The sequence below is a fragment of the Canis lupus genome, chromosome 2 (genome assembly GCF_003254725.2).
Source record: "Canis lupus dingo isolate Sandy chromosome 2, ASM325472v2, whole genome shotgun sequence".
In the NCBI taxonomy this organism is placed as follows: Eukaryota; Metazoa; Chordata; class Mammalia; order Carnivora; family Canidae; genus Canis; species Canis lupus.
In genome coordinates this window covers 82,278,695-82,292,672 of record NC_064244.1, presented here as the reverse complement: position 1 = coordinate 82,292,672, position 13,978 = coordinate 82,278,695, and the positions used below count along the sequence as shown (strand labels likewise).

Below are 13,978 nucleotides of genomic sequence, written 5' to 3'. Positions count from 1 at the left end.
TGCCTTTGGTCCGGGGTGCGATCCTGGAGTCCTGTGATCGAGTCCCACGTTGGGCTCCCAGCATGGAGCCTGCTTCTCCCTCCTCCTGTGTCTCTTCCTCTCTCTCTCTGTCTCTATGTCTATCATGAATAAATAAATAAATAAATCTTAAAAAAAAAAAAGAATGAGATCATCTCAACTCACCCTTGTAAATGTGCCCCAAGGATGATGCTTCTCATGGGGTGACTCCACTAAAACGAGGACCTTCTGGCCTTGCATTTGTGGTGGTTATTGTTGGTTTGATTTGCTTTGAAGGGGTCAGTTTTGCTCCTGAAGAATCAGCTTCCCCCTTAAGGAGAATATTTACATGCACAGCCTATCACCATGGAGACAGTCAACAGTAGGCAATCCAAGATCACATCACTTCTCCCTGGAGGCTGAAAGTAGACTCTCAGGCCATTTTTGTGAAACTGGCAGGGTGTCACATATACGCACCCAGAAGGGTGACTGGGAAGATGAAAAAGACTCCTTAAACTCAGCAACTGCATAACGTCTCCCCACTCCCGAAACCTGAAACTGTGTCAAGTCAAAAGACTTGGAGCAAACAGTTACCATGCAGTTTTTGAGTGCAGTAAGTCCACACCCATTCTCTACCCCAAGCTGGAAGGTTGAGACCAAGTATTCAACCCGAGTGCTCACTGGAAACTGGGTGGAAGAGAGGAGGAAGGTAAGGAACCCCTGGGGGAAAATGGACAGAGGGCTTAGGGATGGCCTGGCAGGCAGAGGTAGGAATGAGGTCATTACTATTTCCAAATTAAGGGCCACAGGTGGTTATGTCTTAAGAATGTGGTAATAGAGTCTGTGCTCTTCACAGAGGAGTTACATTCAAGCAATCATTAAGGTCCCCGTGAAATCTTGAAAATGCTGTAGCAGAGTTGTCAACAGAGTTGTGACTCACAGCATTACTTTGAGCGGAGTGTGCCTAGGCATCTGGCGTTCCTTGTTCTTAATTCCTCTGTACCTTGAGATGAAGAACACCTGCTATATCCCGGGCCTGGCCCTTCTCAGAGTGTGGTACTTACCGCCCCCCCCAACCCACCCTGATGTCCCGGGATGAGCTGCTGCCTTCTGACACCTGTTCCACAACCTTGCCCTGCCTGAGCATTTCAGTTTTTACTTTCAAAACAGAACACATGGGCTCTCGGTGTCCCCACGTGCTTTAAAGGCCAACACAAAAATACTTTGCCTGAATTGGCCTACTTGAAATTGAGTATCTTTATTTGTGACAATCAAGACCGAGCCACTTAAATTTCTGCAGAGACATGTAGATATCCTTCCATCTTCTCGGGAAATGGGCAAGGAAAGTAGGGCGATATATAATTGGCAGCTTTGGTGTAAGCGTGGGGAAGGTTGATGGTGACTTCTGAGAACTGGAAAAGGCTGTTTTCAGGGAGAACATAGGCATTCACCACCCCTCCAGCTAAATGTGGCCTGTGGCCATTGTTCACTCTCATTGCACTTGGCCTTATTTGGGGAGCAGGTGTGTGTAAGGGAAGGTCCAAGGGCAAGGAGGATTGGCTGAGCAATCCCTCTAGGATACTATCAGTTACTCCTATGCCCAGAAGAGATTGCATAAAGAGAGCAGAGTTGGAGTGATATGAGAAACATGGCAGACTAATAAGCTCTAGCTCCTTATTCTCCCACAGAAACACTTAAAAAAAAAAAACAAAAAACTATAGCCTACCTAAAATAACTATGGAAGAGCTCTGAAAAGCTGTCAGAGGTCCGCAGCAACCACACAAATGCCCAGTTTAGAAAAAGTCACATTCAAAATGGTAGGAAATGCCATGGTATTTTTACTTGCTTTTTTCTCATTTTCTCCTTAGAACAGCATGGTGTAGGGTAAGAGAAGCAATGGCTCAGCTCCCAGTTACCTCCCTTGAACCCAGAGAGAGTGGAGCAACATTTTATTTTATTTTATTTTTCATTTTAATTTTTTAGAGCAATATTTTAATCTGTCTAGACGCTGCTTGAGGAATTTGTGTCTCTGTTTTGCTTAACCTAGAGCTCAAATAGGGGGAAATGTCATAGTTCATGTTTCAGGCTAAGAAAAGCTGTTAAAAGTGGGGGTGATTACAGTTGGTGAAAGCTTCTAGGGCACAACAGACCTGTGGAGGTCTGAGGCCAGAGATTACAGGTGGAGGAATGCAACAGAACATAAAAGGCCTTGAGAAGAAGCAAGAAATACACTCTTTGGGAAAATAAGGCATTTAAATACAGCTGTGTATAAAGATTAAATAAAAAACATACCACACACACACACACACACACACACGGGTTCAGGCAAGATGTAAGTTCAGAAAACTCCTGAGAACTTAAGCCTTCACTTACCTTGGAACATGACCTGTTAGTGGAGACCCTCCTTTAAATGGACTGGACAAAAACTTTAAAACAACCACCTCGAATATGCATAAAGAGCTCAAAGAAAACATGAGCAAGAACTAAAGGAAATTGGGAAAATGATATATGAACAAAGTGAGAGTATCAATAAAAAATAGAAATTATAAAAAATATCAACAGAAATTATGGAATCGACAAATACAATAACTACATTGAAAAAATTCATTAGAGGTGTTTGACAGTGGACTTGAACAGGCCGAAGAAAGAATCCGAGAACTTGAAGAGAGATCATTTGAAATTCTTGAGTCTGAGGAGGAAAAAAAAAAGGAATAAAGAAATGAGAACAGAGTCACCATCGTGTAGACCAGTGTACATATTATGGGAGAAAAAAGAGAGAAGAGCAGAAAGAATATTTGAAGAAATAATGGCTGAAAATTTTCTAAATGTAAAGATAAGACATGGGTGTACAAATCCAAGAAGCTCCATAAACTTCAATAGGAAACATCTGGAAGGACCCACACAAAAGACATATATTCAACCTGTTGAGATCAAAATGACTCAAGTACGAAGCAGCCTTGATAAGATTATTAGATTATAAGATTATCAGTAGATTTATCAGCAGAAATCTTGCAGGCCGAAAGGAGGTAGGGTGATATATTTAAATGATAAAAAACCCCAAAAAACCAACCCAACATACACACACACTTACCAACTGAGAATACTATAGCTAGCAAAACCAATTTTCGAAAATGAAGGAAAAACTAAAGCATCCCTAGATGAACCATAGCTGAAGGAGTTCATTACCACTAGGCCTGCCCTACAAGAAATGGAGCAATGAGGGGATTCCCTGTGTGGCTCAGTGGTTCAGAGTCTGCTTTCGGCCCAGGGTGTGATTCTGGAGTCCCGGGATCAAGTCCCGCATCAGGCTCCCTGTATGGAGCCTGATCCTCCCTCTGCGCCGCCCCCCTCTCTCTGTTTATCATGAGCAAATAAATAAAATCTTTAAAAAAAAGAAATGGAGCAATGCTAGACAGTCACTGAAAGCCGTATGAAATAAAGACCTCTGGTAAAGGTAAACACGTGGACAAATATAAAAACCACTATTATCATAATTTTGGTTTGTAACTCCACTATTTCTATAGGATTTAAAAAACAAATGCATAAAAATAATTATAAATCCGTGTTAATGGGTGCAAAATATATCAACTTGGAGTTTATGACACCAGTAACATAAAATGGGAGATGGAAGGGCTGTAAAAAAAAAAAAAAAAGAGTTTTAATATATGAGCTAAGTCAAATTGGTGTCAATTTAAAATAGGTTGTTAAAAAAAGATTGTTTTAACTTCAGGATGTTATATGCAATCCTCGTGATAACTACAAAAAATAGCTCTAGAATATACACAAAAGGAAATGAGGAGGAAATAAAAATTGTCACTGAAAATAATCAACACAAAGTTAGTAATGGAGGAAATGAGGGACAAAAAAAAAAAAAAATCCTGTAAGAAAACAAACAATAAAATGGCAGAAGAAAGTCCTCCCCTGACGGTAATTACTTTAAATGAAAATAGATTAACCTTTCAATCAAAAGGCATAGAATGGCAAAATGAGGGGGGGGGGACCCAAAACCTAGGATGCAACTATATTCTATTTATGAGACTGTCTTTATTATTTTTTTAATAAATTTTTATTTATTTATGATAGTCACACAGAGAGAGAGAGAGAGAGGCAGAGACACAGGCAGAGGGAGAAGCAGGCTCCATGCACCGGGAGCCCAACGTGGGATTCGATCCCGGGTCTCCAGGATCGCGCCCTGGGCCAAAGGCAGGCGCCAAACCGCTGCGCCACCCAGGGATCCCTGTCTTTATTTATTGTATATGTTTTTATTGGAGTTCGATTTGCCAACATATAGCATCACGCCCAGTGCCCATCCCGTCACGTGCCCCCCTCAGTGCCCGTCACCCAGTCACCCCCACCCCTGCCCACCTCCTCTTCCACTGCCCCTTGGTCGCTCCCCAGAGTCAGGAGTCTCCCGTGGTGTGTCTCCCCCTCTGATGTTTCCCCCTCAGCTCCCCTCCCTCCCCTACGATCCCTTCCACTATGTCATATTCCCCGTGTGAGTGAGACCATATGCTCACTGTCCTTCTCTGACTGACTGACTCCACGCAGCATCACACCCTCCAGCTCCAGCCATGTCGAAGCTAATGGTGGGTGGTTGTCGTTTCTGGCGGCTGAGTGATACCCCCTGTACACAGGCCACGGCTTCTCTATCCATCATCTGTTGATGGACACTGAGGCTCCTCCCACAGTTTGGCTATTGTGGACATTGCTGCTATAAACATCAGGGTGCAGGTGTGCCGGCATTTCAGTGCATCTGTATCTTTGGGGTAAATCCCCAGCAGCACAATTGCTGGGTCGTAGGGCAGCTCTTTGAGGAACCTCCACACAGTTTTCCAGAGTGGCTGCACCAGTTGGCATTCCCACCAACAGTGCAAGAGGGTCCCCCCTTCCCCACATCCTCGCCAACATTTGTTGTTTCCTGTCTTGTTAATTTTCCCCATTCTCACTGGTGTGAGGTGGTATCTCATTGTGGTTTTGATTTGTATTTCCCTGATGGCCAGTGATGCAGAGCATTTTCTCATGTGCGTGTTGGCCACGTCTATGTCTTCCTCGGTGAGATTTCTGTCCATGTCTTTTGCCCATTTCATGATTGGATTGTTTGTTTCTTTGCTGTTGAGTTGAATAAGCTCTTTATAGATCTTGGATACTAGCCCTTTATCTGATAGGTCATTTGCAAATATCTTCTCCAATTCTGTAGGTTGTCTTTTAGTTTTGTTGACTGTTTCTTTTGCTGTGCAGAAGCTTTTTTATCTTAAGTCCCAATAGTTCATTTTTGCTTTTGTTTCCCTTGCCTTCGTGGATGTATCTTGCAAGAAGTTACTGTGGCCAAGTTCAGAAAGGGTGTTGCCTGTGTTCTCCTCTAGGATTTTGATAGATTCTTGTTTCACATTTAGATCATTCATCCATTTTGAGTTTATCTATGTGTACGGTGTAAGAGAATGGTCTAGTTTCCTTCTTCTGCACGTGGCTGTCCCAATTTTCCCAGCACCATTTATTGAAGAGACTGTCCTTTTTCCAGTGGATGGTCTTTCCTGCTTTGTTGAATATTAGTTGACCATAGAGTTGAGGGTCCATTTCCAGGTTCTCTATTCTGTTCCATTGATCTATGTGTCTGTTTTTATGCCAGGACCACACTGTCTTGATGATCACAGCTTTGTAGTACAACTTGAAATCCAGCATTGTGATGACCTCGGCTCTAGTTTTCTTTTTCAATATTCCCCTGGCTTTTTGGGGTCTTTTCTGATTCCACACAAATCTTAAGATTATTTGTTCCAACTCTCTGGATAAAGTCCATGGTATTTTGATAAGAATTTCATTGAACATGTAGATATGAGACTGTCTTTAAATCTAAGGGCATGCATAGGTTGAAAGGGAAAAGACGGAAAAAGATACCCATCCAAATAGCAACCAAAAGAGAGTACATTGGCTATACTGATTCATAGGAAAAAAAAAAAGGCTTTAAGTAAAAAATTGTTGTAAGAGCCAAAAAATGACAGTATGTATTGAAGAAAGGGTCATGAAGGAATGGAAAATCTGAATAGATGTATAGCTAGTAAGGAACGAAAACATCTCCAAAATAAAAGTTCATGACTAGATGGCTTCACTTCTTTCCTCTAAGATCAGGAATGAGAATGTCTGCTTTGCCAGTTCTATTCAACACAGCATTATAAGTTCTAGCCAGGGCAATCAGGCAAGAAAAAGAAATAAAAAGCACAGAAATTGGAAAGGAAGAAGTAAAATTATCTCTGTTTGCAGATGACAGGATCTTATTTGTACCAAACCTTAGAAACATCACATACGGGATCCCTGGGTGGTGCAGCGGTTTGGCGCCTGCCTTTGGCCCAGGGTGCGATCCTGGAGACCCTTGATCGAATCCCACGTCAGGCTCCCGGTGGATGGAGCCTGCTTCTCCATCTGCCTGTGTCTCTGCCTCTCTCTCTCTCTCTCTGATGACTATCATAAATAAATAAAAATTAAAAAAAAATAAGATCTTAAAAAAAAAAGAAACATCACATACGCAAACAAAACAAACAAAAAATCCAGAAAAAACTATCAAAGCTAATAAATGATTTTAGCAAAGTAGCAAGATAAAAATTAATATGCAAAAATCATTTGCATTTCTATACACTGACAATGACTATCTAAGAGGGGGACTAAAAAACAAACAAACAATTCTACTTACAATAACACTAAAAAGAATAAAATACTTAGGAACAAACTTAACCACAGAGGCAAAACTACAAAATATTGTTGAAAGAAATAAAGCATACCAATAGGTGGAAAGATGTCCTATGTTCATGGATTGGAAGGCATAATATTGTTAAGACATCAATACTACCTTAAAATGGCCTGCAAAATCAACACAGTCCTTATGATTTCGTTTTTTTTTCTTTTTTTTGCAGAAATTAAAAAATCCACCCTAGAATTCATTGGAATCTCAAGAAACTGAATAGTCAAAACAATCTTGAAAAGAAGTACAAAGTTGGAGGACCCATGTTCTCTGATTTCAAAATTACTACAAAGCTACAGTAACCAAATATTGGGATACTAGCATAAAGGCAGATATATAAACTAATGGTATAGGATAAAGAGCTCAGAAATAAGCCCTCACATATCTGGCCAAATGATTTCAGCAGAGATGGCAAAATCGTTCAAAGGCAAAAGGACAGTCTTTTCAACTAACGGTGCTGAGAAAACTGCATATCCAAATGTGAAAGAGTGAAATTGGACCCTTACCTTACACTACATACAAAAATTAATTCAAAATGGATCAAAAACCTAGCTAAAACTGTAAAACTCTTAGAAGAAAACATAGGAGAAAAGCTTCGTGACATTGAATTTGGCAATGATTGTTTTGGAGAGGACACCAAAATCATAGATAACAAAAGAAAAAAATAGATCAATTGGATTTTACTCAAAATTGAAGACTTTTATGCATCAAAGAACAGTATCAACAGACTTAATTAATATCCAAGATATATAAAGAACTACAATTCAACTACAAAAAAACCCAAACGATTAAAAATGGGGGAAAAAAATTTGAACAGATATTCCTCTAAGTTATGCAAATGGACAATAAGCACATGAAAAGATGCCCAGCATCACCATTCATTAGGGAAAAGCAAATCAAAACTGTAAGATACCACTTTGCACACATTAGGATGGCTATGGTTAAAAAAAAAAGAAAAAGAAAGAAAAAGAAAGTAGCAGGTGTTGGGAAGGACGTGGAGAAACTGGAACCCTTGTGCATGATCAGCGGGAATGTAAAACAGTGCACCTGCTCTGGTGGACAGTATGGCAATTGCTTGAAAACAGTAAGCGTAGAATGACCATACGATCCAGCAATTCCATTTCTGGGTTTATACCCAAAAGAACCGAAAGTGGGATTTGGAAGAGAGAGATTCGCACATCCATGCTCACATTATTCACAGTGTGGGATGGATAAGCAAATCGTAGCGCATGCATACAATGAAGCAGTCATTATTCAGCCTTTAAAAGGAAGAAAATTCTTACACAGGCTACAATGGGGGTAAACCTCGAAGACGCTATGCTAAGTGGAATAAGCCAGGCATCAAAAGACAGACGCTGTATATGATTCCACTCGCGTGGGGTCCCTAGAGTGGTCCAATTCGTAGAGACAGAAAGCAGAATGGTGGGTGCCAGGGGCTGCGGGAGGGAGCTGTCTAAGGGGTTCAGAGTCTGAGAAGATGATGAAGTTCTGGAGACAGATGATGATGATGGTTGCACAACCACGTACGTGTACTTCATGCTACAGAACTCTGTATGTAAAAATGATTAAAATGGTAAATTTTGTTAGGTATATTTGACCACAGTAAAATTTTATTTTATTTTATTTTTTTTTCACAGTAAAATTTTAAAAAGTGAACCAGGAAACAAAAGATGGGCGGTGGGGGAGAGTGGAAAACAGAGAAGCAAGAGAGAGGAAGGAGGCAAGCAGGAGGGGCAAACGGAGAGAGAAGTCCAAGGGAACAGGTGCAGACATGAGGAATGGTCAGGTGCCCGAGTAACAGCTTTGCTGAGGGATGGGGTGCCGAGTGCCTGAGCGATGGTCCTTTGCAAACTCTGGAGGGGAGGGAGCAAAATGAAGCCTGCATTGTGCAGGATGCCCTGGGCTCCGCTTGCTTCCCGTAGCCCCGGAGGGGAGGGGATGCTCCAGAAGCCTGAGAAGGTGCGTTGCATGAGTCATCCTGAATATTTCATCTTTTCCAGTTCACCAAAGCCACTGAGAAAACACCTCAGAGCATTTACAGAAAAGAGTATGTGCCCTTCCCAGGCCACAGGCCGGACCAGATCTCCAGGTGGTATGGCAAGAGGAGAGTTGAGGTAAGAGGAGTGGGGGCCCCACACTCGGGCCTGGGCTCCCCCAGCACTCAGGAGACACCACCGGCCAGCTCTGTCCCCCCAGGGGCAGGAGAGTAGTCCCCGAGCACTCCCCTCCCCAACCCGGGGGCTGCTGTTGGCCTCACCTTTATTTACAATCCGCCAAATCTCAGGCTGGTAGCCTTCCCCCTGCCCTGTCCCAGCGCTTCCCGGGTCCCCTCCCTGTTCCTCCACACTCTCCCAACAGGGTGTAGGTAAAGGGTGTAGGGACCAAAGCAACAAACAATGGAGGGGAACACGGTGGGGGATCGCATAAGGCCCTCCGGAGGCCTTATGTGGATGCTTGGATGGGAGTATTTTGTATCATCTGTGCCCCAGCTTCCTGGCCTTTTTTTTTTTTTTTTTAAGATTTTTAACATTTATCTATTCATGAGAGACAGAGAGAGAGAGAGGCAGAGACACAGGCAGAGGGAGAAGCAGGCTCCCTGCAGGGAGCCCGACTTGGGACTCGATCCCAGGACTCCAGGATCACACCGTGGGCTGCAGGCGGCACTAAACCACTGAGCCACCTGGGCTGCCCTGGCCTTTTGTATAAAAAGTCAAGGACCATTCCCCCTGAGGGGGGCACGTGACGGGATGAGCACTGGGTGTTATACTATATGTTGGCAAATCGAACCCCAATAAAAAATAATACAAAAATAATAATAATAAATAAAAAGGGAGTGCCAGGCTGTGAGCTGCTGTGTTGCAGGCCCCCCCCAGCAGGAAGCAGCCACTGCGACCTCAGGACACACCTGCTCCACCCTGTCTCCCACCCCCATACCTGCCTAAACTCGGGGCGGACATTGTCGGAACGGGAGCAGCTTGGAGCTGGAAGGGACCCAGGAGATTGTTCCGCTCCCAGCACCCTCATTTTCAAGTAAAAGGTGCCCCGGGTGAGGCGAATGTCTTGTCCCAGACTGTGTAGCTGGTGGGTAAGGGGCTAAGCAGGTGGCTGATCGGCAAATCAGGCAGGAAGTGTCCTCGAATCCCCCCTCCTGGTCTGCTGGGGTCTCCTCTCTGCCGCCTGCATTTGGGAGCCATCTCCGTATAAACAGCGCCCAAGTTTCAGCCCCGAGCTGGCATCTCTGGATGGCACCGACATCCCCGGGACGCGCTGACGCTCTGCGGGTGCCGGTCTTTACCATTAGTGTGCGCTGAAGGCACAAACGCGCGTTAACGTAAGGAAGTCAGGATAAGAACCCAGGATCTGGGGCTCCCGGTGCCCGAGCATCGGTATATACGAGGCTCTCGGCCTAGTTCTCAATACACATTAGTGCCCTCTGGACTCATTACAGACCCCTGATGAGGAGACAACCGCACACACGTATATAGAATCCGGTTAAGGGGCGCCTGGTGGCTGAGTCCGTTAAGCATCTGAACCCTGGTTTCGGCTCAGGTCGTGATTGCGGGGTGGCTGAGATCGAGCCCCGAGTTGGGCTCTGCGCTCGGCGGGGAGTCTGCTTAACATTCTCCCTCTCTCTCTCCCCCTGCTCTCTCTCTCTCTCTCTAAAATAGTGAATAAATAAATCTTTACATAATCTGGTTAAAATTAAGGACTCCCCCCCCCCAACACATACACAAAATAGAGCCACGTAATCAGATATTCACTTCGAAGGACTCCGTTCAAATCTGTGTGCCGGGGACCCTGGACCTTGCTCAGCTTCACTCCGCCCTTCCTCCTGGGACACCCGGCCCCATCCCAGCTTCGCACTTCCTCCTTCCTGGCCAAATGCCGATGCGCCCCTTAAACCGAGATAGAAAAAAAAAAAAAAAAACCGAGATAGATGGGGTTAGCATCCCCCAGAGGACCCCCTCCCTGTGTCCCCCCCCCCCCAGGCAGGTATATTCATCACATTTTTTTTATGTTCTGTATTTTAGATGGTTTGTTGTCTTAGGGGCCGTGCTAATCCTGGCCAGACTGCCCTCCCGGGGCTAGCGAGTTCCTACAGACAGTAAACAGCCTGCCCGGAGGCACACCTTTGGGATACAGGCCAACCAATCCAGAGCCCACACCCACCTCTTTTGTGTAAGGCTCACATGCCAAGCCAACATCCCTTTGCCCTAAATCACTGCAGGGCCGGGCACCTACAACCAGAGGCACCCCTTTAACCCAGAGCCTGCTGAAATCATTCAAACGCTGCAATCCTAACCGTCTCAACCTCCCTACCCTGCCTTACCTGTTCCTTCCCTTGGAAACCACATGGATGCCCCGGGCCACGCGCGCTCTCTCTGTCGGTCTCTCTGTCTCTCCTGCTCCTTCCGTGAGCCTGGCGCTGCCCTCTGTGGCCCTGTGGGGTGCAGCGGGCCCCCCTCCCGGGAAACTAATAAACTTTCAATATCGCTTCTTTCAAAGGCAGTTGTCTCTCTACCCGTCACCTAACCATGTCTTATCAGAACAAAAATCCTAGCCCCATAATCGAGACAGCAGGGCCAAGCCCCGGGTCAGGAAGAGCAGCAAGAAAGTCCCCGTCTCTCTTCCCTGCCGTGACACCTCGTCAGCACATCCCTTGGTTCCTGGGAACCCCTCCAACTTGCCTTCCCGGGCATTGGAAACCCACTCCGGGCACCTGGTGATGTGGATCTTGGGAACCCCTGCCTAATGTCTGTGCCTGTCCCCCTCGTCTCCCTTTGGCATTGTGATCTGACTTATTTATGGAACCACCACTTGAAATATTATGTGCAGCCGGCACTTCCAGACCACGGCAGACACAGACCTCCCTGTTTGCTCCAGACAGGAGGACAGGCATGGAAATCCACATTATCCTCCCCTGTAAATCAGCCCAGGCCTCCAAGATTCCCTTCCAGGGCCAAGAGGATTTTCTTAGGAAAAGCACTGAAGCAGGCAAACGTCCCAGAGTAAGGAGGACGCGGCTTTCTTCTCCTTGTAAATAACTCCCACCAGAGAAGTTTCCAGTGGAGGGAGCCATAAATCCTTTGCAGGAGAAGGCGATTTATGGGCCGTTCTCTGACTCTTCCCACAGCAACTGACTGCAGTACAAGGTGCACATGCCAGGCTCTGTATTCATATCTTGCACCCGCCATGGAAATGGGCACTCGGATGGAGGAGGCTAGAGACAAGTCAGAGGGTGTAGTTGCAGCCCCAAGGGCCGCGGTGGGGTGGCCCCGACCCTCCCGTTCAGCTGCGTGTCCTCCTTTCTTTCCGGCGGGCCCCTGGCAGCCCGTTCCAGGGATGAACCCACTTGGCCTGGGTTGGGGGTCCCCAGACGGAGAGCTGAGTGTGTGTGGGAGGTGAGCTGGGTGGCGGTGGGCCGGGCAGCTGCGTGTCCCGTGCGGTGGCCCCGAGGGCCCAGGCGGCGACACCCCCAGCGGCCACCGCCACGGGGATGCCTGGCCCCAGGTAACGGCCCCTACGCCTGTCCCTCCAGGGCCTCCCGCACAGACACCTGCTCGCAGGCCACCAGGAGCCCTGCCGCCGCCATCTGATCAGCACGTACGACGACCATTACAACCGGCGTGGTCACAACCCGGCGCTGCCCGCGCGGCGCACCTGGAACGGGCACCAGTTGCTGTGGCTCCCGGAGAGATCGGACTTCCCCCTCCTCGGTACTCGCCGTGTGTGGGGCCGCGAGGGGCCACGGCGTCCAGGCCGAGCACAGGGGCCCGACCCGAGGGGCCCGGGGGTGAAGGCCTCACTGGGCACCACGGCAGCACGGTTTACCCGGAGCACAGGTGGCGGGAGCGGCATCCCTGCCCTCAGATCAATCATCTTGGCATAGTGACTATTACCTCCAGGTGCCCTGCCCTGATGTGGCACCTGGGGACGGAGAGTGATGAGCAGGGAGGAATTCCTGCCTTTGGGGAGTTGTCATTCCAGTGGGTTGAGGTGGAGGGAGCAGGAGTGTGGATTTGGTCCTTCCAGCAGCAAGGGGTTTTGATAAGAGGGTGCCTCCATCCGCTTGACACGCCAGCGCCCTCATTCTTTGCATCAGCTGCCGGGGCTCCGCCCTCGGTGCAGAGGGACCGGGCTCCACGGTGAGCTGCCTGTCGCTGTGCGCTGCTCCTGCAGGGCTTTCTCCTGGAGCTCGGTCTCCCGAGCCTGGACTGGGGTAGCGCGGCTCCCCAGGAGCCCGCAGGGCCATCCCGACGAGTCGGGGGGTCACCTCTCCGAGGACCAGCGGGGAGTGGGCCCCGCCTGAGCCGCCTCCCCCGCGAGCCCTCCTCCCCCAGAGCCCGCGCCGCACGATCCCCTGGCCAGCCCGCGCCCTGTTCACCCACACCCTGCTTTCTCTTGCAGCTCCCCCTACAAACTATGGACTCTACGAACAGCTGAGGCGGAGGTGGCTGGCACCCAAGGCTGCCCCGCGGGAGAGCATTTACACCTCATCCTACCCCAGCCCGCCCGTGTGTGCTATGTCCCGGCGGGAGCATGCCATCCCCGTGCCCCCCCCTCGCCTGCACCCTGTCCCGCGCCTCTGACAACTGCCACGCCAGGGGCAGTGCGGCCAGAACCCACCGGAGCCCCCGGGGCATTGAATCTGGCCCAGGCGTGCTCCCACCCCGCCTCCAAACCCTCGGGTTCCTTTCTTTGCCATCCCACAATTAAAGCTCTTGGGCGGATTGGAGTGTTGTGTGTATGCAGGATTCTGCAGAATGTCAGAGGGCCTCTCCCTCGGTTCTCATGAAGGGAAACTGAGGCCCAGCGAGGTAACATGGCTCGGGCGGGTTCTCACAGCGTGGTGCGTACCCTCCAGGAGCGCCAGGTCCATACGGGGGGGAGCCGACTAGGACACCCACTGCGGAACTCCACGGGAGAGCAGATGTCCCTGCAGGAGAGGCCGTCAGGGTCCCCCCCCCGCACCCCAGGGCGTGCACTGAACCCGGGGCTCAGAGGGAGGGAAGACACACAGCATGTCCCTTCCACCTCTGAGCTCTCAAACCTTTTCCAAGTTTGAGGAGGGGGAGTCAGTGAGTGCTCCAGAGTGAGGATGGCACCCCGGCGCGACAGGAGAACCGGGGAGCTGCCCTGGCGCAGGGACGTGGTGCTGTCCTCGCCCAGGATGGGGTCCCCTGGTGGAGTCCAGCTCTGGCTGGAATGGCCAGCCTGCATCTGCCTTGCCTGCCGGGGCTGTCTCCAAAC

General features: G+C 48.2%; 1 protein-coding gene across 2 annotated transcripts; it reads left to right on the top strand.

Annotated features, from left to right (window-relative positions):
- Positions 1-380: 380 nt before the first annotated feature.
- CFAP107 (cilia and flagella associated protein 107) lies at positions 381-13,458 on the top strand. 2 transcript variants are annotated; one of them, XM_025447815.3, is made up of 5 exons: positions 575-706; positions 8,365-8,490; positions 8,728-8,841; positions 12,267-12,444; positions 13,136-13,458. In XM_025447815.3, exons 2-5 carry the CDS (start codon positions 8,398-8,400, stop codon positions 13,315-13,317), a joined length of 567 nt encoding a protein of 188 aa, XP_025303600.1. In that variant the 5' UTR covers positions 575-706; positions 8,365-8,397; the 3' UTR covers positions 13,318-13,458. The 2 variants fall into 2 exon arrangements, with proteins under 2 accessions (XP_025303599.1, XP_025303600.1); XM_025447814.2 differs by lacking the exon at positions 8,365-8,490 and having other exon boundaries at positions 381-706.
- The last annotated feature ends 520 nt before the right edge of the window (positions 13,459-13,978 follow it).

What these genes read in the sequence shown, in the direction of transcription:
- CFAP107 (XM_025447814.2), top strand. Translation starts at nt 593, where the DNA reads ATGCAGTTTTTGAGTGCAGTAAGTCCACACCCATTCTCTACCCCAAGC. An exon ending in GGGTGGAAGAGAGGAGGAAG is followed by an intron (nt 707 to 8,727) that starts GTAAGGAACCCC and finishes CATCTTTTCCAG; the next exon opens with TTCACCAAAGCCACTGAGAA. An exon ending in ATCGGACTTCCCCCTCCTCG is followed by an intron (nt 12,445 to 13,135) that starts GTACTCGCCGTG and finishes TTTCTCTTGCAG; the next exon opens with CTCCCCCTACAAACTATGGA.